This window comes from Pongo abelii, chromosome 10 (assembly GCF_028885655.2).
Source record: "Pongo abelii isolate AG06213 chromosome 10, NHGRI_mPonAbe1-v2.0_pri, whole genome shotgun sequence".
NCBI lineage: Eukaryota > Metazoa > Chordata > Mammalia > Primates > Hominidae > Pongo > Pongo abelii.
This window is the reverse complement of record NC_071995.2, coordinates 107964160-107987311: the sequence shown is the minus strand read 5'-3', so window position 1 is coordinate 107987311 and position 23152 is coordinate 107964160. Positions and strand designations below refer to the sequence as shown.

Below are 23152 nucleotides of genomic sequence, written 5' to 3'. Positions count from 1 at the left end.
GGGCTGGGCCCGGGCTCTGAGATCATTCCCAGATCATCCCAGGCAAGCAAGCTGAGGCTCAGGGAGAAGGCACCCGCTCAGAGCCAGGACGTCACCAGGACTCCAGACTGGCCATAGGTGAAAAAATGTCCCCCATAAAAACCCGGCACCCACCTCTACCTCAACCGACACAAACACAGGCTCGTGTGAGGCATGAGTCAGCTGGGAGGGAGAACAATGCAGCAAGAGAACCAATGAGCACTGGACATGCGTAGGAAGTGACTGTGGGAGTCCTTGCAATGGTGAGGGGTGAGATGAATGCTGGACAGGAACAATGGTTTCTACCCCTGGTCCAGGTCCAAACTGACCGAGCCATCAGACTACTGGTCCCTGAACTTTGCTGCTTATTAGAATCTCTTGGGGATCTTTAAAAAATACGACTGCCTGGCTTCCATCCAGGTGTTTGGATTTCATTGGTCTGCAGTGCCACCTGGGAATTGGGATTATTTTAAAGTTCCCAGGTGACTCCCACCTCCTACAGCATTTGACCCATCCCAACCACCGTCGCCCTCCCCGCCCCCGAGCCCAAATGTTCTCCATGTTTTGGAAAACAGGGTGGGCTCTTTGCACCCTACACGGCAGCTATGGCTCTCACAGATATGACGCCCTTCTCCAGCATCCGGCCGGGCGTGTCGTGGAAGTCGGCGAACTGCACCGCCACCTGGTGGTAGATGGGGAGCAGCAGGTCCTCGCGAGCTTTCAGCCGGCCCTCCAGGTCCTTGCGGTCCTTGTCGGAGAGATCAGGTTCCCCTGCAGGTGAGCAGAAAGGCCAGTCAAGCCATGGAAGCTGGCCATATGTGGTGGGGTGGAGATTTTTTTTTTTTTTTGGAAGAAGGCACAAATCATGATTTGCAGGACAGGCCTTGCCTTGTGAGAGGTCTGAGCTTTAACTCTGATATTACCCCTGCTGCTACACAGGCTGCCCTCAGCCCCCTAGGTCCCCCAGAGTCCACTGGCCTGGCCCCCACCCCAGGCCCATCTTGATGGCCCCCTTTGTCTCAGATCAAATAGCTAGTACAGTCTCAGAAATGCACTCACAATTTCAAGACAGCATTCAACATGCAACTCTACATTTTCCCCTTCCATCAGACCCACTGTGCTTGTAGGATACTATATCAATTATTTTTAGTACATATTATAAAATATGATAAGGGAATATTATAAGCAACTCTATGCCAAATTGACAACTTAAGATGAAATAGACAAATTCCTTGAAACACACAAACCACCAAAGCTCACCTGGGAGGAAACAGATAACACAAATAGTCCTATATATAACAAAGAAGTTGAATTTATAGGTAAAAACCTCTATCAAAAACATAAAGAAATAATGCCAATTCTGCACAAACTCAGAAAATAGGAGCGAACACTTCAACTCATTCTATGAGATCAGCATTACCCTGATACCAACCAAAGAAATTACATGCACACACTGTAAAAAATCTTGTGAATAGCACAGTTATAAAGACACTGACACTTAAAATAGATATTTAAATATCCATCTTGTGGCCAGACTCAGTGGCTCACACCTGTAATCCTAGTACTTTGGGAGGCTGAGGCAGGCAAATCACTTGAGGCCAGGAGTTCGAGACCAGCCTGGCCAACATGGTGAAACCCTGTCTCTACTAAAAACACAAAAATTAGCCAGGTGTGGTGGCGCACACCTGTAATTCCTGCTATTTGAGAGGCTGAGGCATGAGAATCGCTTGAACCTGGGAGGCAGAGGTTGCAGTGAGCTGAGATTGCGCCACTGCACTCCAGCCTGGGCGACAGAGCAAGACTCTGTCTCAAAAATAAACAAATAAATAAATAAAGAGAATTACATCTAAAGATGACAAGTAAAACAAAGCTGTCATTCAAACAAAATTAGTAAAATATCTTATGTCTGATTGGGAATTCTAAAGGAACATTTTGCCATCAAAATTCTGATATTCCCCATCAGCCCCAAATACTTCAACTGCTATCTTTTGTGTATGCTGAGAAATAAATTCACGATGGCAATATATATATATATATATATAATGTTAAAAAGGTTGATTTAGAAATGTGAATGTCCTCCAGTCATGGTAGCTCATGCCTGTAATCCCAGCATTTTGGGAGGCTGAGGTAGGTGGATTGCTTGAGCCCAGGAGTTTGAGACAAGCCTGGGCAACATGGCGAAACCCCACATCTACAAAAATACAAAAATTAGCTAGGCACGGTGGTGTGTACCTGTAGTCCCAGCTACTCAGGCTGAGATGGGAGGATGGCTTATGCCTGGGAGGCAGAGGTTGCGGTGAGCTGAGATTGCACCCTGCACTCCAGCCTAGGCAATAGAGCCAGACCTCAAAAAAACAAAACAAAACAAACAAAGACAAATGTGAATATCTTTAAAAATCTCACAGTTATTTTAGCTGTATTTTGGTGTTTCTTCATTTTATTTTTAACATCCTAGAAACCCCCAGGAGTGGGCCGGCTGGGCCTCTCTTGACCTCTGAGAGGTGAAGCCTTTGGGACCCCCTTACCTAGCTGTTCCATGAGCTTCTTGTAAGCTGGATCGAGCCTTCTCATGGACTTTATCAGATCTTTCTTTCGGAACTTAATCTCCACTGTCCCCTCTGGTTCCAGAACACCCCCCCTTAAAAGAGAAGAAGCAGGGATGGGGGTATATGAGGCATTGCCCAGCAAGCAACGGCTAATGGATGTGGGGGGAGCTGGAGGAAAGAGAGCCAGAAGATCTGGGTGTCAGTCCTCAGCTCTTTTACCCCCACACATGCTGTGTGCCCTTAGGCAAATCACTTTCCCTCTCTGGGCCTCTGTATCTTTACCCACAGATGGAAAGACTGAGCCAACTGTTTAAAATAATGCTTTCTGAACTCTGGAGGGCCCCTTTCAGGTCTAAGAGTGTACGATTTTTTCCATGGCAGCATAACCCTCTTGCTCTCCAGCCACAGTCCTCTCTAACTTTGCTAATTTCTGCCCTCCTAGAGGCGGGGCACTGTTTCTGATCGCTTTAAATCTCACAAAAGCACCTTGAGAGCCCGGCGTAGTCTTGTGTGAGCTGTCCTCCCATTTCCAACATACATTTTCTTTTCTTTCTTTTTTTTTTTAGACAGGGTCTCACTCTGTCACCCAGGCTGGAGTGCAGTGGCACTATCTCGGTTCACTGCAATCTCTGCCTCCCGGGTTCAAGTGATTCTCCTGCCTCAGCCCCCCGAGCAGCCAGGATTACAGGCATGTACCACCATGCCCAGCTAATTTTTGTATTTTTAGCAGAGATGGGGTTTCACTGTGTTGGCCAGGCTGGTCTTGAACTCCTGGCCTCAAGTGATCTGCCCCGCTTAGCCTCCCAAAATGCTGGGATTACAGGCGTGAGCCACCACGCCTGGCCTCATTTCCAGCATTTTTATTTATCCCTCATTCTCCCCCTGCCCCCTTTTGCTTTTGACAGCTTAGAAGCCCTGAAGAATGCTGTCAGTAGCTCTGAGCTTCCTGGTGGCCAGCAGGAAAAGTTAGCAATGACTCCATTCAAGTGCTGCTCAGTATCCTGAGTCTTCCTGGAGGACTGACCTCAGCAGTCCCTGACAAGGGTCTAAGTGCCCTGAATGCAGGACAAGCTTGGCCCATTTGCCACCATATCATAATGTCTAGCAGAATGGCTGGCATACAGTGAGGTAATCAATGGATATTCACTGAATTGACAAATGAATGAGGGAGTGAACACAGGAATGCTGTGCCTATATTTGGAGCAGAATGACTCTTGAGGCCTTTACATCCTGTGTAGCATGTAGTTTTCACTTCAAAGTCATCAGTCACTGTGCTGTGAACATTATTGTCATCATCCTTTCTGTAAGAATCTCTGGAATAAATTCCTCCTAAGGAAAGTGCCAAGGAGGTTACCTCTCCTGCGAAGAACCAGTATCCTCTCAGGCAAGTATTCATTCAGTCATTTGTTTAGCCAGTATTTTCTGACCACCTACCAGGAGTAAGGCACTGTGCTAGACCCTGGGATATAAAACTGAATAAAACATTTCCTATAGGAACTCATAGCTTTGGGAGAAGCTCAGAGTCTAATGAGAGATCCATGGCTCATCATATTTCCCTTTTCATCCTGGCTGCCAGGAAGCTCAAGTGCTTTCGGTCTTTCCTTTTTATTTTTTTATTGCAAACTTCCTTGGGAAGGAGGAGTATAAACCATGAAAGAAGAGACAACATTTCTCCACCACCTACAGGTTCCAGCCACTGCATCCCTCCATGATCCCCCAAGGTCATGGGCTCTCAAGGCTGGGAGAACAAGAAAAGGCTAAGCCAGGCTAAGGGCAACACACCCACCTGCTCTCTTTGTCCGCATACATTTCTATGCACAGCGGGTTGATGGTGGCATCTATGACCACCCAGGAGCCTCCCCGGAGCTCCGCGTACGGTGGGATATAGATCAGGATGGGCTGTTTGTATTGTCTAAGGCCGTCCACGATGTAGGCTCCAAACTTCAGCACCTGGTCATACATGTCTGAAAAGCAAAGCAGCCTCCCAGTTCAGGGCCCTCCCTCATCCACACATGAAACCCACTGCCCTAGTTGTCCTGGGGGTCCTGAGAGAGTGAGCCCAGCTGGGAGGGTTGGAGAGCACTGGGCTGGGATTCGGGAGCACTGATCGCTCTCTAAGTGGCTGTGTGACCTCGAACAGGTCATTCACCCAGCGTGGGCCTCAGTGGCCTCATCTGTGAAGGCACAGGGAGAAACCAATCTCTAGGATTCTTTCCAACTGGAATTGAGATGCCCTCACCCGTGACTGTCCCTGCCCTGTCCCACCATTTCCAGCAAAGAAAACCCTCGGTAACAGTCACACTGATCCTTCCCCAATGTGCACGGGCAACATGGCCCTTATCTTCCACCAAGACACATCCAGGTCCCCAGGTACCCTACATGAAAACAAGAATGCAATAGTAACAGCACTGACAATCACACTGCATGCCAGCAATTAGCTCATCAGACCCTTACCTTGGCCCTCTGAGGTTGGTCCTGTTCTTAACCCCCTTTTACAAAGGAGGGAAACTGAGGCTCGGTGATGTCACCTAGCTAACAAGGACTCACAGCAGGTCTGTCTGCCTTCCATCCAGCTCTGTCCTCAACACCCCAGTGATCCAACAGCCACTCTCTCCCAAAACATGCTTGGTGACTTAAAAAGCCCTCACACAATTGTAAGGTCACATGAAGCTCAGAGCAGCTTTCTGCAGAGGGAAGGGCGGACAAACATCCTCCTCACCTTGCCAAATGGGGAGGTGCCTGCCCAGGTCACCCAGCAGCTCCTGGGGCTGCCCCTCCCTGACCTGCACCTCATGGTGTGACCTCTAGAAAGTGACACTTTGCCTCCAACTCTCAGTTCCTCATTGTTTTTTTTTTGTTTTTTTTTGAGATGGGGGTCTCACTCTGTTGCCCAGGCTGGAGTACAGCCTCAACCTCCTGGGCTCAAGCAATCCTCCCACCTCAGCCTCCCAAATAGCTGGGACAATAGGCATGCGCCACCACGCCCAGCTAATTTTTTAAACATTTATTTTGTTTTTTTGTAGAGACAGGGTCTTGCTATACTGCCCAGGCTGGTCTCAAACTCCTGGCCTCAAATGATCCTTCTGCCTTGGCCTCCCAAAGCACCAGGATTACAGGTGTCTGCCACTGTGCCCAGCAGTTCTTCATCTTTAAAATGGGGTGGTGGGGCACCTGAACAGTCTTTTCTCCTCAGGGTTGTTGGGAGACACAGCTAAGATGATGATGGGCACAGACTAGGATATTAGCATCACCACCCAGAGGGTGCTGTCCTGGGTGCTGACCCCAGGCTGACCCCAAGGCTTTGGGGTAACCACAGGCAGGGAGGGGCTTACCTTTCATGCCACCAGAGAACCCCCTCCAGTTGGCAAAGATCATCAGGGGCAACTTCTCCCGGTTGAAGTCCTTGATGGCCTGGGCGGTTTTGTAGGCTGAGTCTGGGAACCACACCTGTCCTGCCTGCTGAATTATCTGGAACACAGAGCTGCGGGGATCAGATGCCTCTGCACAACTGCAGCCCAGGACACAGGGACGGCTGCCAAAGCCTCGCCCTGGATGGCAGGCGGTCTGATCTGTGCTGGCCCCAGCACCAGAGCCAGGGCTCAGAAGGATGGACGCCCCATCTCCTCCGCTCAGGACCAGGCTTGACCCTCTCATTGCAGCCCAACAAGGTTCCCATTGCCCTTGTTTACAGGCTCCGATGGGTGCAGAGCTCATTAAGGTCACACTGAGTTGGGGGAAAGCCAGCCCTGGAACCCAGCCCTCTTGACTCCTGAGCTCTTCTCAATCTGTGCCCTGGCCTAGTGCAGAAACAGCAACAGAGGCAGGGCAGGAGGCGGGAGGGGTTTCTAGGGACCTTTATCATCTGCTGAGGAAGAAGCAAGATGGTGCAGCCATTTATGCAACCCACAGAGAAAGTGTCAGAGAAACAGGCACTGAGCCCCCCAGGGCCAGGGACTGCACTGGGTCCCCTGCTTCTCCACCTGAGTTGGCAGGGCAGGGATGGGACCCCCACACCCAGGACCCACTCTCAAGACAGTACCGCTGGCTGAACCAGCAGCCACAGCTCCCGGCCCCCTCACCTTGGCCTCAGAATCCAGGTTGGCAGGGTCTGCAGGGACTGCCACCTCCACAGTCCGTGTCTCCACAGCAATCACTCCCACGGGAATCCCCCCAAGCCTGGAAAATGAGCACCAGTGAGCCAGGCCCTGGGCAGCACCCCAGGCGCATTTGGGGACCTCTGGGTGTGTGGGTGAGGGCATGTGGAGGAGAATGCTCTTTTTAATCTGGCGGATTATTTTATTGGAAGGCAAAGAAAAAGCCCCAAAATGGTAAGAGCCTCGAAAGGTAGCAGACCTGTTGGTGCCCTTTTTGAGGCAAGAACCATCAGAGGAGGGCTGGGATGGTATAGGGCCTGGAGCAGCATGAGCCACTAGAACTTTCCGTGATGAGGGCCACGTTCTCCATCTGCACTGTCCAATACAGGAGCTGTGGGCTGCACGTGGAACGTGGCAAGTGTGAGGAATGGAACAGGTCATCCTCTGTCACTTTGACTTAGTTCAATTTAAACTGAAGGAGCCGGGCATGGTGGCTCATGCCTGTAATCCCAGCACTTTGGGAGTCTGAGGCAAGAGGATTGCTTGAGTCCAGGAGTTTGAGACCAGCCTGGACAGCATAGTGAGACCCTGTATCTGCAAAAAATAAAAAAACTGGCTAGGTGTGGTGGCGCACACCTCTAGTCCCAGCTACTTGGGAGGCTGAGGTGGGAGGATTGCTTGAGCCCAGGAGGTCAAGGCTGCAAGGAGCAGTGATCACGCCTCTGCACTCCAGCCTGGGTGACAGAGCAAGATCCTGTCTCAAAATAATAATAATAATAATGAAACTAAAGCATCACATGTGGCCAGCAGCTACTACACTGGTTTAGACATCAAGTTGCACTTGGAAAGGGCGGAGGGATATTGAACTGGACAGAGACTCAGCTCAGGAGATGCCATGACATCAGTTACTTGCTACTGAACTGTGCATCACTACATGGTTCTCGTTTACCCTACGAGGCAGGGGTGGGGGAGAGCAGTCTTCCAATCAAAGTGTTTTCACATGGAAGGGAGTGGGGTTTTTTTATTTTTTGCTTTTAAAAATATAATTTATTTTATTTTATTTTATTTATTTTGAAGATGGAGTCTCACTCTGTCACCCAGGCTGGAGTGCAATGGTGCAATCTCGGCTCACTGCAACCTCCGCCTCCTGGGTTCAAGCAATTCTGCTGCTTCAGCCTCCCGAGTAGCTGGGATTACAGGTGTCTGCCACCACACCCAGCTAATTTTTGTATTTTCAGTAGAGACAGGGTTTCACCATGTTGGCCAGGCTGGTCTCGAACTCCTGACCTCAGGTGATCCACCCGCCTTGGCCTACCAAAGTGCTGGGATTACAGGTATGAACTGCCACGCCTGGCCCTGGCTGCACTTTAGTATCCATTGCCCAAGATGTAAATGATAGCAGCCATTCCCACTTATGGAGTATGTCGATTTTAAGTATTTCACACGTTATTGCATCTAATCATCACAATAATCCTTTGGGGTAGAATTATTATCCCTATTTTACAGATGTGAAGGACCAGAGAGGGTGATGGAGATGGGGCTTGGCCTCAGGTCTAATGCAGAGCCTGGACTTATAGCTGTGACATCGTGCCAGGAATCTGAGTGGTAAATGATGATGAGGCAGCTTGGGGCTCATTATAAGGAGGAACTTTCAGGCAGGTGGAGCTGTCCAAAGAGATGAAGGCTACACGGCTGAAGGGTGAGCTGCCCAGCTTGGAAAGCATGCAAGCATTTCAGCCTCCCACCAACAGTGGCATACAACAGGGCTCCTGTCCACGGCTCTCCTAAGGTGGAATTCAGAGTGCCAATGTCTGTGAAGTTTTCTGGGGAGAGCACCCAAGGCCACCTTCTGATGCCCAAAGGGGTTGTTAGCCCTCGTGGCCTGGGGACTGACTACAGGCAGGGGTCCCAGGCCTCAGGAGGTTGGCTGAGATACCTTCTAAGGGTACACACAGACACTCCAGAAACCATTCCCCAAATTGGTTTTTTCTTTTAGAAAATCCTGAGGCCAAGAAGAAAATTGCCGCTGGAGGTCCCTGGCCTCACACCTGGGGGCCCCAATGCCTGGTGAGCCAGACATGGGTAGCCTGCTCCCGTCTTCATGATTACCTTGCTCGTCCTGTTACCACGGTCTGTGCCCAGGGTGCCATGATTTCCTTGAAACTGCCGTGGTCAAAGAATCCGCTCTGCCACGTTCCCTTCAGAGCTGTGGGCAGAAGGGCAGAAGCCCAGGCTGGAGGGCCAGGTGGCTGGGGGCCCCCAGGACACACCTGGCTGTGCAAAATCTCCCTAAGGACAGCCTAGCTTTAACCTCATAGCCCAGATACCCCTTTCTACCTAAAACCACACAGGTCCCAACCCCTTCCCCCCTTCCCCCCTTCCCAAAATGCCTCAAAAGACAAACAGGGCTGCAATAAATATACCAAGTCAAGAATTCAGTCTGTATGGAATATGTGACTACCATCAACAGCCAGCCAACTCCAAACACATAGATTCTAATCACAGTCTCTGCCTTCTCTTCCTAAGACGCAGAGAGTGGACAGACACCTCCAGAAGGTGGGATTTCAGGAAGGGACCACCTTTCCCGAAAAACTCATCCCTCACCTGCTAGCTGCTGGCTGCAGCTTCATAACCATTTAATTGGGAAAAAAGTTTCAATTTCCCAGAGAGACAGAGAGAGAATATGATGACGTCAATGACAGCCATCGGTGGGGAAGAAATGATGACTTAAATCCATGCAACAGCGTAAATGGCTGTGGCTCTGACCGGGAGGGCGCAGCCAGAGTAACAGGCATCTCAGGCATGGGAGGCCCGGCACCCAGGCATGCAACAGCCCAACTTCAGCATCTGCTGAGGACTGGCCTGACAGTGAGAAGCCGAACATTTTTTAATTGAGATAAGCAGCCCCCTCAGTGTTTACAGGCCAGAAAGCCCAAGAGAAATGAAAAGTGAGAGAAGGAAGCCACAGGGCTCCTTGCACTGGCTGGAGTCTAGCACGCTCCTGAGGGTCACCTCTCCTGCATTGCACAGCCGAGGAGCAGCCAAGTCTAAAGGTAGCAGCATGTGAAATTCTAGATTTGGGATATAGTGACGGGAGCAGCGCAACTTTCCTGTTGTGTTCTGGTTGCTCAGAATGAAATAATATACCTCCAAGAGAGAAACTCATCCCTTTCAGAGAAAGAGAGAATGTGTGTGTGCAAAATGTGTGTGCATGTGCATGTGTGTTCACGTGTCCACATGCGTGTGTATGTGTGTGTGTGTAGGTATAGAAGAGGTAAAATTGGCCAGGCATGGTGGCTCATGTCTGTAATTCCAGCACTTTGGGAGGCTGAGGCAGGCAGATCACTTGAGGTCAGGTGTTCAAGACCAGCCTGGCCAACATGATGAAACTCTGCCTCTACTAAAAATAAAAAAATTAGCTGGGTGTGGTGGCAGGCACCTGTAATCCTAGCTACTTGGTAGACTGAGGCAGAGATTGCAGTAAGCCAAGATCATGCCACTGCACTCCAGCCTGGGCGAAAGAGCAACACTGTCTCAAAAAAAAAAAAAAAAAAAAAGAAGAGGAGACCAAATTGCCTATCCTGTGTAAACTCACAGAGTTCCTTTGTAAGAGAGAAAGAAAGAGAGAAAGATGCAGTCTTCTCTTTGAAACTCTGATGTTTCAGCACTGAATTTTCTACTGATGAGACAGTGGGGCAGTTAGAGACCATGGAGCATGGAGTATCAGGGGAGGGAGACCTGGACCACCATTGCACCCCACCTCCATCTATTAGCTCAAGAAACTGGAGGCTGTTTCCACCCCTTCTTGGTCAATGGCTCAGGAAAAGCCTAGAGTAAAATCTCCATTTCTCTACTCTCCCTGCATTTGATTTCAGGTGTACCTCTCTGGGATATGAGAACGAATATCAAGCCTTCTACCTAAGTGCTCCTTTGTCTCAAGCCCTAGAAAGAAACCCAAGACCAGGTCCTAGGCAAAATACTTTAGAACTTACTTGGGTGAGGCCTTCCTGCAAGCATCCACCGGGGGTCGTAGGGAGCTCTGGATGGGAGGAATTCAATTTCTCTGTCAATGGGGTCAGTTGGTGTGATGATAGGGACAGGGCTGTGATTATCCTAAAAAAGAAAGCCAAGTCTCTGACTCAGTCTGTGGTGCTTGTCAATAATACCTCTGATCAGCACTTTGCTCCTCTGACTATGATTATGCCTGGTTATGCAGCAATATCCCCTCCCTAGGGCTCCTGAAGCCACTGCTCTGATTGGAAAATGCCAGATAAGGACTGGCCATCTCATGGATTCTTCTGAAATCTAGTTTATGAACTCCTGAGTGTGCTTCCTGGTTCAGATGGCGTCACTGATGCTGGGAAGTTACAGAAACACAAGAAAGGGTTGCTACTGCTATATATGGTCAGATAGGAGGAAAAACATCTTAAAAGAAAGAAAAAGAGATTGGTTGCAGAGAATGGTAACAGATGGCATGCAGATGGGGAAAAGGGGCACTTGGGAATACAAACTGACATTTGTGACTTGGGGTTCTTGGCAGAAGATCTGGAATGACCTGAACTCTGTAAACCCAACCTCTCAGAAATGGTTATAATGAAGAATGACAACCTCACTCATTTGTAAGGAATGTTACAGTTAACCAAGAACTGTGCCCACAATTGTCCCCTTCTTACTTTGGTGAGGACCTACCAAATGCTGTGCTTTAAATATCACTTCACTTAATCATCATGATAACACCATGAGTTAGGTGCTATTATTATTCTCATTTCACAGATGAGGAAACAGGCTCAGAAAAACTTAGGGACTCTCCCAGTGTCTTACAGCTACTGAGGAGGAAGGCAGGAATCAAATCCAGCCTGACTGTAAAGCTTGAAGACTCAGTATTATCCAATGCTGCCTCTTGTCAAGAGGCAATACTACCTCTTTCTAAAGGATTAACAGATAGCATCATTACAATGGCATTAGTGCCACCAAAAGAGCAAAGGACAGCTAGTACAGGGCTGGGCGTCAGAGAAGGAAGAAGGAGTAAGAAAAATCAACCCCAGCTACATGTGCAGTGCTTCCTGCTCCTCAGTCTCCCACACCACCCAGGAGGTGACAGGGACACAATTAGCCAATAAGCTTGATAATAGAGTCTTCCAGGTTCTAAGCTGCAGGGGGAGTACTGCACCTTTGGCATATAGGACAGCCACTCCAGGATGGTATAAACCCCCTCAAAGTCATCTGGCACGGTGATGTGGGAGACACCATTGTAATGCATGATCTGAACGCCACCCAGCTGGTTGTTGGATGTGTAGACCTCTCTTCCCAGGACCTGCTTTGACACAACATGGTTAGCAATGTCCTGCGCGGTGCAGGGCTGTACCACCTGTTTGGAAATCATCTCAGTGCTTCTCAATCCTGGCTACACATTAGAATCACCCGGGAGATTTCACAAAACCTGATGCTCAGGCTACATCCAGACCAATTATATCAGAATCTTCAAGGAATTAGTTTTTGTGTTTTGTTTGTTTTTTAGTTTCTAGATAATTCCAATATGCGGGCCAATTTGAGAACTGGTGATGCAGCTGACTTCTACCTTGACCATCTCAAAAGCAAAACCCTAGCTAGTGTTTCTGATTCAGCAGGTCTGCAGCAGGGCTTGAGGATGTGCATTTCTAACAAGTTCCCAGCTGATGCTGATGCTGTTGGTTCAAGAACCAGGCTTTGAGACTTTGGCTGGGATTTGAGCAGACATTAAGTATAGAGACTTTTCAACAAGGAAAATGTTTTAATACAGTGAAAAAAGTAGAATACAAAACTGCGTATTCACTATAAATTAACAACATAAAGACAGAAGATGAGAGGGAACTATACCAGAATGATAGAAGCTGCAAAATTACTTTTTTGGGGGGTTCCTTTTCAATTTTCTGCAATGTGTAATGGCACTTTAATAATTTGTTTTAAAATGTCAGTAATACAGGGAGTTAGATCCACCAGAATAGCCTAAAACTAATTTTTTTTTTTTTTTGCTCACAAGGAGCCCAGATAGCTGCAAATTGGAAAAAAAGAGCTCCTGTATCAGTAGGAATGAAACCAGTTTCATATTGAGAAAAATCCCCCACCAGAGACCAATGGGAATGTTAAAATGACTCCTGGCCCCCAAGGATCCACTCTGCACAGGCCCCTTTTTGGTCACCTTGTTGAGAGCACTTGCTCCTGTAAGGATGATGTGGGAGTTCTCCACCTGGATCACTCGCTGGCCCAGCCTCACCAAGTAGGCCCCAATCCCAATGGCTCGGCAGGTCACCTGTGGAGAGAGGACCCCTTCTGAATTCTGGAGAGTGGCGAGGGACCCACCCCCCACAGCAGGGAAGAGTCCAGGAACCTGCTGGGACCAAATGGAAGTTATGTTTTGACCAATGGCAACCCGATTTGGAGCCAAACCACAGTAGAGGCAAAAGCCTATTCTTCGGGCCACTTTATTGAGCTTGGATTCCTATCTGGAAATAACATGGTTAACAAAGATTGCCGTAAAGACAAGCAGCAGACACTGAATGTTTCAGATCTTAAGAGGCTTGTGTGCAGCTCTTCTGAGCTTGGGCATTCATGGGCCATTGCAGCCTCTTAACAACCAAAAGGACACCTAGGAGTGCATGTAAAAACTGGTGAAATTCAAAATAAGGTCTGTACTGAGTTAACAATATTATGCCAATGTCAATTTCCTGGTTTTGATAATGTACTATGGTTATGTAAGTACCATAGGGGAAGCTGGGTGAAGCGTACTTGGAAATTCTCTGTAGTATCTTATAACTTATGGTGGGTCCTAGATGACTTCAAAATAAAAAGACTATACATATAATCTAGAAAACAAGCCCAAGGAAGATGCTTATGACCAACATTTTCCACTTGGAAACTGAAGATTCAACATTGCATGTAAAAATAAGGCCTTCCAAGGCAGTTTATCATTAAAGAGTACTATTATTCCTGCTGCTACTGCTGTTACAGTAGGTAGTTAAGCAGACATGAGCAGGGAAGGAGAGGAAGGCAACCATCAGGTGATAGTTAGGCAGTTGCTAAAGTGTCTCTCTAAGATGATTATTGGTCACAGCTGGCTCCAGGGAAAGGCAGTCTCCTGATAGATAGAAAACACCTGAAGCTAGTGATAAGCAGCTTCCCAATAAGATCTCAGGAGCTGGGCGGGTGGGCTCAAGCATGCACGCTAAGAGGTAAGATGGCAGAGTTTATCTGGTACCATGACCTTCTTCTAGGAACACTAGACTGGTAAAGGAGGAAAGCCTCAAGTGAGCATGCACACAACTTCAGTAAACACACTGTGCATGCGGCCTCTCCTAAGTGCTGGCAGACCACGTGCATGCAGACAGCCCACCCCAAGGGAAGAATCAGGGGAGAAGAAACACAAACCCTGGAATCATGCCAATGCATAAAACCCCAAAAGGGTTGGATGAGGCACTTGGATCTCTCAGGTTGCCTTGCTTGGCCCTCTTCCAAGTGTACTTCATTTCGTTCTTGCTTTAAAACTTTTTAATAAACTTTCACTCCTGCTGAGAAACTTGCCTCGGTCTCTCACTCTGCCTTAGACCCATACAGATTCACCACCACAAACACCACCACTACTACTACTGCCACTGCTAGTACTAGAATTACTACTAGTACTAGTACCACTACTACAGTAGTACTACTATGAGAAACAGAAAACATTTTTGGAAAGGCCATGGGGATGGGATGGGGACTACTCCTTATATGCCAGTTAAAGTCAGATAAAAGTTCTTCTAAACATTCAGTACCTTGAAAATAAGATGAGATTGGACCCTGATTCAAACAAACCACTAGAAAAGGGTATTTTGAGATAACTGTTAAACAACACTGGGTTTCAATGATATTGCTGATTCTGCTGGGTGTAATATTAGTATTTCAGTTATGTTTTTAAAAAGCGGGGGAAGAGAGTGGGAGTCATTATCTGTTAGAGATCCACCCTTAGGTATTTATGGATGAAAAGATATGATGGGGGCTGGCTTTAAAATACTCTAAAACGGCGTGCAGGGGATGGGGGTGAGATGGAGGAAATAGCAGTGGGGTGGCATGTGGTAACTATAGGAGGTATGTGACGGGCACATGGGGCTTATTACTGATTCTCTCTAATTTTGTGACAATTTTAAAGTTTCTATAATGGAAAGTTGAAAAGTAAGAGAAAATAGAAGAAGACTCACCAAGCTAATGGTGACGATCTCTTCGTAAGCCAGAGAGGACTCCCCAGCAATCATGCCTGAGCCCCTCAGATTCTCCACGCCCAAGCCATCATCCTTCCCGATGATATCCGTGATCATGTATCTTCAAAAGTAAGCACAGGTTAAAGGCTGGGCTCTAGCCCCAAAAAATCCAAGGTGGATGCATTTCCCAAGAAGGGACTGACTGGGCAGCAAGGTGAGAGATTGGAAGCAGACAAAGCATCCAGAGGCAAAATGAAATTGGCATCTAGGACCCTCACAATGAGTGCTAAGATTTCTAAAAGGGCAAGTGCAGCATCAACAATCATCACCCTGCTCTGTAATCCCAGCAGTTTGGGAGGACGAGGCGGGCAGATTGCTTGAGGTCAGGAGTTTGAGACCAGCCTGGCCAATATGGCGAAACCCCATCTCTACTAAAAATACAAAAGTTAGCTGGGCGTGGTGGTGCACGCCTGTAATCCCAGCTACTCGGGAAGCTGAGGCAGAAGAATCGCTTGAACCTGGGAAGTGGAGGTTGCAGTGAGCCGAGATTGCATCACTGCACTCCAGCCTGGGTGACAGAGTGAGATTCTGTCTCAAATAAATAAATAAATCATCACACTGCTCCCATCTGTGAAAGGAAAATAAAAACTAGGACCACGATTCACAATACCAAAAGGAACAATTTAAGCTGAAGCTGAGTTGTGCAAGCTGCCTTTCCTTTTGTTTCTTTTGTAAGCAGATAGATACAGATAAAAGCTGAAATATCTCCACAGGTAGTTCCTCTATGTCCACCTTATCTTATAGAAAGTGCTGACTTACTGAGCGCAGGAAGAATACATAACTGACTTCCCCTGCCTGCGCCTTTTCTCCTGCAACATGTGAGTACCAGAACTTCCCTCTTTCCCCTCCAGCCTGCTTTTCTCCTTTAAATACTGAAGGCCTCCAAATCATCTTTGAAGAAAGGCACATGCCACAGACGGTTTCTATGATTCCGTGTTTTTTGCTTCTGGATGTGTCCCTAACCTTGGCAAAATAAACTTCTCAATTGATTGAGACCTGTCTCAGATATTTTTTGGTTTATACAACCAAAGATGTCTGCCTGTTCAGAGGCTGTCTCAGTGAAATATCACCCTCAGCCCATATTCCTCCAATGGTCTACAGAGAGATGGGGGTACACAGAGGAAGACCGTTCACAATCAATCAATCAAAGATTCCAGGGCCACATAATGAGAAACACTGTCCCGCCAGCCTCTGTTAGAGATTCACAATGTACTTTCGCATGTGTGATGGTTAATATTAAGTGTCAACTTTAGGATGCAAAGTACTGTTTCTGGGTGTGTCTTTGAGGGTGTTGCTAGAGGAGATTAACATTTGAATCAGTGGACTGGGAGAGGAAGACCCATCCTCAATGTGGGTGGGCACCATCCAATCATCCAGCTGCCAGCGCGGCTAGAAAAAGCAGGCGAAAGAAGGTGGAGTAAGCTGGCTTGCTGAGTCTTCTGGCTTTCATCTTTCTCACATGCTGGAAGCTTCCTGCCCTCAAACATCAGACTCCAGGTTCTTCGGCCTTTGGACTCTTGGACTTACGCCAGTGGTTTGCCAGGGGCCCTCAGCCCTTTGGCCACTGAAGGCTGCACTATTGGCTTCCCTATTTCTGAGGCTTTTAGACTCAGACCGAGCCACTACTGGCTTTCTTGCTCCTCAGCTTGCAGACGGCCGATCATGGGACTTCACCTTATGATCGTGTGAGTCAATTCTCCTTAATAAAGTCCCTTTCATATATACATATATCGTACTAGTCCTGTCCCTCTGGAGAACGCTGACTAATACAGCATGCTACAGGTACTGAGAAAGTCTGCAATAAAGACATTTCTGAGATCTCATTTAACCCAGTGTTTCCCAAACTCATCTGACTATGGAATTTCCCCCCAGCTTGTCACTAACATTGCAAAAAACCCAGTCTAGGAAATCCTGAGTCAGTTAATCCCACTACGAAAAACATAGCTTGTGCTGGGAAAGATAGTAGCCTTTGAATGCTCTCGAAGAACAGACCTCTCTCTGCCCCACCCATACCTTCCCAGTTTGCCAAGTCACCGCTGCATCAGTTTGGTCACAAAATGTGAGCCTGTGGCTCCTAGGAGATTCACGAGAATCCAATCTCATTCTCCCTGCACGGATGTGCTATTTTTTGTGAAAGGAGTCACTCATTTTAGAATGACAAGGATGGATTCACCTTGGAGAGTATAACAAATGTTTAAGGCATCAGTGCCCCCAATAGGCATTGGTTCCCATCATACAAACACCACCACCCCACTGGAAAATATCGCCACAAGTCCCAAGGAAAGAAGACAGCTGAAATTAACCACGAGCAAAATTAAGGAGCTACCTGATAAGTTATTTACCTGGATTCTCCTCCTTCCTCGATGTGTTTACAGTGGACGGAGTTCAGGGAGCTGATTCTGGTGTAGTCTTGGGGAGTCAGGTACAGGTATTTAAATCCCTTAAAAAATACTTTAGTGAGGCTATGAATCCAGTTCCCTGCACTGAAAGCCACTGTTTTTTTTTTTAATGTGAACATCGTAGGGATGGATGTTAATAACATGTTAGCAACATGTCAATGACACATTAACACATCTCATGTAAATACCGTATTAATAACAGCCATAAACTGAAGTTCTGCTTTGAGCTAAGCTCTCCTCTAAGGACTATCTCATTTGTATTTCTTATTGCCAGCGCCCCAACATGAAATTTTAATTTTCAAGATACACTGTTTAACCACTGTTTACATACTCTGTATATGTATCTATGTTAAAAAATATTTTATTGCCACCCCAAAAATCATTTTTCTGTCTTCTTGGGGGTAGTGGGCAATATCACTCCGGAGAATGCATGCTCTGAACGGAAAGGATGACTGTCCCCTGTCGTTTCATATCACAGAATGTGTGCGCTTCCCTCATTCATCTTGCCTTTTATGGCAAGCTGGTATCTATACAACTCCCCAAAGATTTTTCTTTTTTTTTTTTGAGATGGGGGTCTCACTCAGCCCAGTCTGGAGTGCAGTGGTATGATGATCATGCCTCACTGCAGCCTTGAACTCCTGGGCTCCAAGTGATCCTCCCACTTCAACTTCCCAAGTAGCTGGGGCTGACTACAGGCATGCACCATCACGCTCACCTAGTTTTTTCATTAGTAGAGACGAAGTCTGGCTACGCTGCCTAGGTTACCTAGGTTGGTCATGAATTCCTGGCTTCAAGCTATCCTCCCACCCAAGCCTCCTGAGTTGCTGGGATGACAGGTATGAGCCATAATTCTAAGAACGCTATGAGGCCAGGGAGTTGACACAATCACCTCTGCATTCTCAGTGCACACTGCATTCAGGAGCGCTCAGTGTATATCAGCTCAGGGTTTATAGACTTTTTTCATTATCCCCGTTAAGGAGCCTTTTTAGATCTTTTTTTTTCTAATCACCATCCCCCCCCGCCACAGTGAAATGTTAATATCACTGATATACTGTATGCCTGTTTATACACTACATGTATATCTGTGCTTTACACATAAGTGAGATTTTCTTTCACCTCTTGCAGGTGCTAGCACTCTCACTGAAAATATAGTAGTAGCTGAGCAGAATCACCCTGCCCCGCCAGCTTCACGACGTACTTTGTGGGGGTCTTCTGGGTCCACCCAAGCCACGTGGAACATGTGTTTGATCTCCTCTGCCATGCCAATACGGGCGCCACTGTTGGCTGCCACGTAGATTTTGGGAATGCCCTCTGCCCGGGCCATCTCGGATGCCCGCAGGTACAGAAGGTCCTCCCCAGGGCCAAAAGATCCAATGCGAAAGGTGATGTCGTTGCCGATGACGATCACGTCCCGTCCTTCCGGGTACTCCTGGGTCTTAAACCTCATTTTGAAGGCCACCATGCCCACCTGGAAAGGGGATGAATGCACAAGGAAAATGAGTTTGTTTCTTTGGGGGAAAACTTTCTATTTTATTTTAGTTATTATTATTTTTTTTAGATACAGGGTCTTGCTCTGTTGCCCAGGCCAGAGTGCGGTGGTGCAATCACAGCTCATTGCAGCCTCAACCTTCGGGGCTTAAGCAATCACTCCTGCCTCAGTTTCTGGAGTAGCTGGGACTATAGGAGCGCCCCACCACACACAGCTAATTTTAAAATTTTATGTAGAGACAGGTTCTCACCATGTAGTCCAGGCTGGTCTTGAACTTCTGACCTCAAGTGATCTACCCACCTTGGCCTCCCAAAGCACTGGGATTACAGGTGTGAGCTACTGCACCTGGCCCAAAAATATTTTTAAGGGGGTGACTCCAGCCAGGGGCTAGGCTCTGCTGAGCTATTACCTCATTTCCACCAGGAAGTCGGTTCATCTCCACCAGCTGGCCCTGAGAGTCCAACACTAATTCAGTGTATGTCAGGATGTCTTTGGGATACTTGTCTGGGGAGCTCCACAGTTTAAAGAGAGCCTGAGGAGAGAAGAGGAAAGAGAAAAAACGTGAAGTCATCAGTAGGGAAGAACTATCTTTCCCAGACAGAGATGATCTGTCATGATTCCAGGGTGAATTCTATAGTTCACTCTCTCTTTTTGAATCATGAAATATTTAAAGCATATTTAAATATGGGCACCCATCCAGTGGCTCTGTCAAATCTTGATTTTTCCATAGTTGTTTAAGGTTTTTGAAAGAAAGAAGAAAGATGCTATTGAAGCCCCAGCTCATTCTTCCTCCCAACTCCAACCCACAGGTGACCATTCCCTTGAATTCAGTGCCTACCCAGTCCTATGCATGATTTTTTTTCATTTTCCTTCATCTTGTGTGCATACATTGGAAACACACAGTATTATTTTGCACTGCAAACTTTAAATAAATGGTACCACACTGTACACATCCTTCCGCAAATTACTTTTTCTATTTTTTTTTTTTTTCTCTTGTTGCCCAGGCTGGAGTGCAATGGCGCGATCTCAGCTCACCACAACCTCTGCCTCCCGGATTCAGTGATTCTCCTGTCTCAACCTCCCAAGTAGCTGGAATTACAGGGATGCACCACCACACCCAGCTAATTTTGTATTTTTAGTAGAGACGGGGTTTCTCCATGTTGGTCAGGCTAGTCTCAAATTCCTGACCTCAGGTGATCCACCCACCATGGCCTCCCAAAGTGCTGGGATTACAGGCGTGAGCCACCACGCCCGGCTGCAAATTACTTTTTCTACTCCTCTTTGTTTGAGAGATTTATCCATATTGATAAATTTAGCTCTGGTCTGCTGTTCAGTTTTCCATTCTCTGGATCGATAGATTAGCTCTGGTCTGCTGTTCAGTTTTCCATTCTCTGGATCGATAGATAGATAGATAGACAGACAGACAGATAGGTAGATAGATATCTATCTACCTATCTATCTATCGAGAAATATAGACATAGATATAGATATAGAGGCAGACAGACAGACAGACAGCTGGGTGTGGTGGCTCACGCCTGTAATCCAAACACTTCGGGAGGCTGAGGCAGGCGGATCACCTGAGGCCAGGAGTTCGAGACCAGCCTGGCCAACATAGTGAAACCCTGTCTCCACTATAAATAAAAAAATTAGCCAGGCATGGTGGCTCACGCCTGTAAAAAAGAGACGATGGATTTATCTAAAAAAGAGATGATGGATTTGCTTCTGGTTTAGTCATGTTTCTTCCCTTATAGCTCTTGAGGTCAAAGGCAAAAGGATACAGACAATGACATTCTTAATCATAAGAGTTTCCACTTATTAAGCGCCCACTGAATACATAAACTTTTCCAACAACTTTTGGTAGGTACTGTTATTATCCTTCTTTTACAGAACAGGAAACTGAGGCCCAGAGAGGTGAAGGAACTTGGCTAGGGACAGCAGGAAGCAAGGGGACAGATCCGGCATTCGAGCTGAGGCCTGAGTGACTCTAAAGAGCAGCTTTTCCTACTCTTTCGTATCCTCTATGCATGAGGCATAGGCATAGGTAGGAACAGACGCTTCCTGCCTACACTGGAAGGTCCTTGACCTCGGTTTCATGAACGTCATTCACTTGTTGATGGGGTTGTTGTTTTTCTTGTAAATTTGTTTGAGTTCTTTGTAGATTCTGGATATTAGCCCTTTGTCAATTGAGTAGACTGCAAAAATTTTCTCCCATTCTGTAGGCTGCCTCTTCACTCTGATGGCAGTTTCTTTTGCTGTGCAGAAGCTCTTTAGTTTAATTAGATCCCATATCAACATGGCACATGTATACATATGTAACAAACCTGCACGTTGTGCACATGTACCCTAGAACTTAAAGTATAACATATATATATATAAAAAATGTCATTCCAAAGCAATGCTGGGAAGTGAAGAGACGTTCACATCACCAATGTCAGTGGTTCAGGCTCCTTTAAAGCCCCTATGGCATAAACATATAACGGCATAAAAAATACTTGAAGAAAATGCACCCAAATGTTCTTTCAGGCATTGATGGTGGGAAAATTACATATGAATAAAATTTTATCTCCTCATTCTTACCTTTCCATAGTTTCCTATGTATACTTTAATCATCAGAAAAACATAACAAAACATTATTTTTTTGTTTTTGTTTTTGAGACAGAGTCTCGCTCTGTCACCAGGGCTGGAGTGCAGTGGCGCCAACTCAGCTCACTACAGCCTCCACCTCCCGGGTTCAAGTGATTCTCCTGCCTCAGCCTCCCGAGTAGCTGGGACTACAGGTGCCCACCACCACGCCTGGTTAATTTTTGTATTTTTAGTAGAGATGGGGTTTCACCATGTTGGCCAGGCTGGTCTTAAACTCCTGACCTCAAATGATCCACCTGCCTCAGCCTCCCAAAGTGCTGGGATTACAGGCGTGAGCCACTGCGCCCAACCCAAAACATTATTTTTTAAGAGTAGACTAAAAATTACTCAAAGGCAGTGACCCCCTCCTCTTTCCCACAGCTGTCTAGACTTCGAATGGTGCCTGGCAAGTAGCAGGTACTTAATAAATGACCATTGAAAAGACCAGAAGGAAACACATCAAAATGTTAAGCAATTTGTCATCAGAGTGTGGGACTAGGAATTATTTTTTCTTTGTTCCAAACTCCTTTATTTTCTGAAGTTTCTATATCCTATTACTTTTATCATTGGGATAAATTAGTCTTATTTGGAGAAAAATACTATGAAGTCGTTCTCAACACATTAATTTCTTATCCTTCAATGCAGACCTTATTCTTTTTTTTTTGAAGACGGGGTCTCACTCGGTCACCCAGGCTGGAGTGCAGTGGTGCCATCATGGCTCACTGCAGCCTCGACCTCCCAGGCTCAGGTGATCCTTCCTGCCTCAGCCTTCAAGTAGCTGGGACTACAGGTATGTGCCACCATGTCCGGCTAATTTTTGTGTATTTTGTAGAGATGGGGTTCTTCAACTCCTGGGCTCAAGCAATCCTACCTCCTCGGCCTCCTGAAGTGCTAGGATTATAGGCATGAGCCACCGCACCTGGCAAGACCTTGTCCTTTAGACTAGGTCTTTAGAAGGAGAATTAAGGATGGGCTTTGGTTCTGGTGGAGCCTGCTGGGAGGACCCAGGGGGTACCGTGTCTGAGCCGCCGGACTTGCCTGCCTGAACATTTCCGGGAAGTCATAGATGTAGGTGGTTCCCAGGGACTGGGCCTGGAATCGCTTGGCCTGGAGCAGATCCTTGGTGACGTAGGGAGTATTGATCAGCATCCCGTGCTGGGGCCCTTGCTTGTTGCCGAAGGAGTGAAACATGATCTGGACCAGAAAGGAAGGAAAACAGAGAGTGAGAGAGAATCACACTCCTCCCCCAATTTATTTCTGCCCAGTCCTCAATGAAAATGCAGGTGGGGGAAGCAAACCATGTCACATGGCATAACAAAGTGAGTGCCTGGGCTAGGTAAAACTCTCTTCTTCACCACTGTGGAGAGCCAGAACAAGAAGGGACAACATGGGCTGTGTATACGCAGTTCCAAAAATACAGTGATCAAGGCATCACACACTCCCCACAAACAGGCATGCATGGAAACGCTGGTGAAATCCGAACATGGTCCGTGTTGGTGCGAACAGTCCTGTGCCAATGTCAATTTCCTGTTTTAATGACGTACAACGGTGAAGTTCAACATTAACATTGGGGGAAACTGGGTGAAAATCCTCTGCACTATTTTTTTTTCTTCTGTACTAATTTTGCAACTGCTTGAGAGTCTTCAGTCTTCAATTACTCCAAAATAAAAAGTGCATAGACCAGGCACAACGGCATGTGCCTGTAGTCCCAGCT

General features: G+C 47.0%; 1 protein-coding gene across 3 annotated transcripts in view; it reads right to left on the bottom strand.

Annotated features, from left to right (window-relative positions):
- Positions 1 to 23152, bottom strand: part of ACACB (acetyl-CoA carboxylase beta) — a 157720-nt gene that overhangs the window by 3208 nt on the left and 131360 nt on the right. For all 3 annotated transcript variants that reach the window (XM_024257188.3, XM_063711885.1, XM_054528185.2), the window contains 14 exons: positions 22477 to 22632; positions 19226 to 19348; positions 18526 to 18795; positions 17271 to 17368; positions 14869 to 14989; positions 12837 to 12947; positions 11829 to 11972; positions 10651 to 10771; positions 8768 to 8864; positions 6644 to 6740; positions 5897 to 6032; positions 4351 to 4528; positions 2544 to 2656; positions 635 to 789 (listed from right to left, as the gene is read on the bottom strand). In XM_024257188.3, coding sequence (XP_024112956.2) covers positions 635 to 789; positions 2544 to 2656; positions 4351 to 4528; positions 5897 to 6032; positions 6644 to 6740; positions 8768 to 8864; positions 10651 to 10771; positions 11829 to 11972; positions 12837 to 12947; positions 14869 to 14989; positions 17271 to 17368; positions 18526 to 18795; positions 19226 to 19348; positions 22477 to 22632 — 1920 coding nt within the window. The remainder of the gene's footprint in view (positions 1 to 634; positions 790 to 2543; positions 2657 to 4350; positions 4529 to 5896; positions 6033 to 6643; positions 6741 to 8767; positions 8865 to 10650; positions 10772 to 11828; positions 11973 to 12836; positions 12948 to 14868; positions 14990 to 17270; positions 17369 to 18525; positions 18796 to 19225; positions 19349 to 22476; positions 22633 to 23152) is intronic.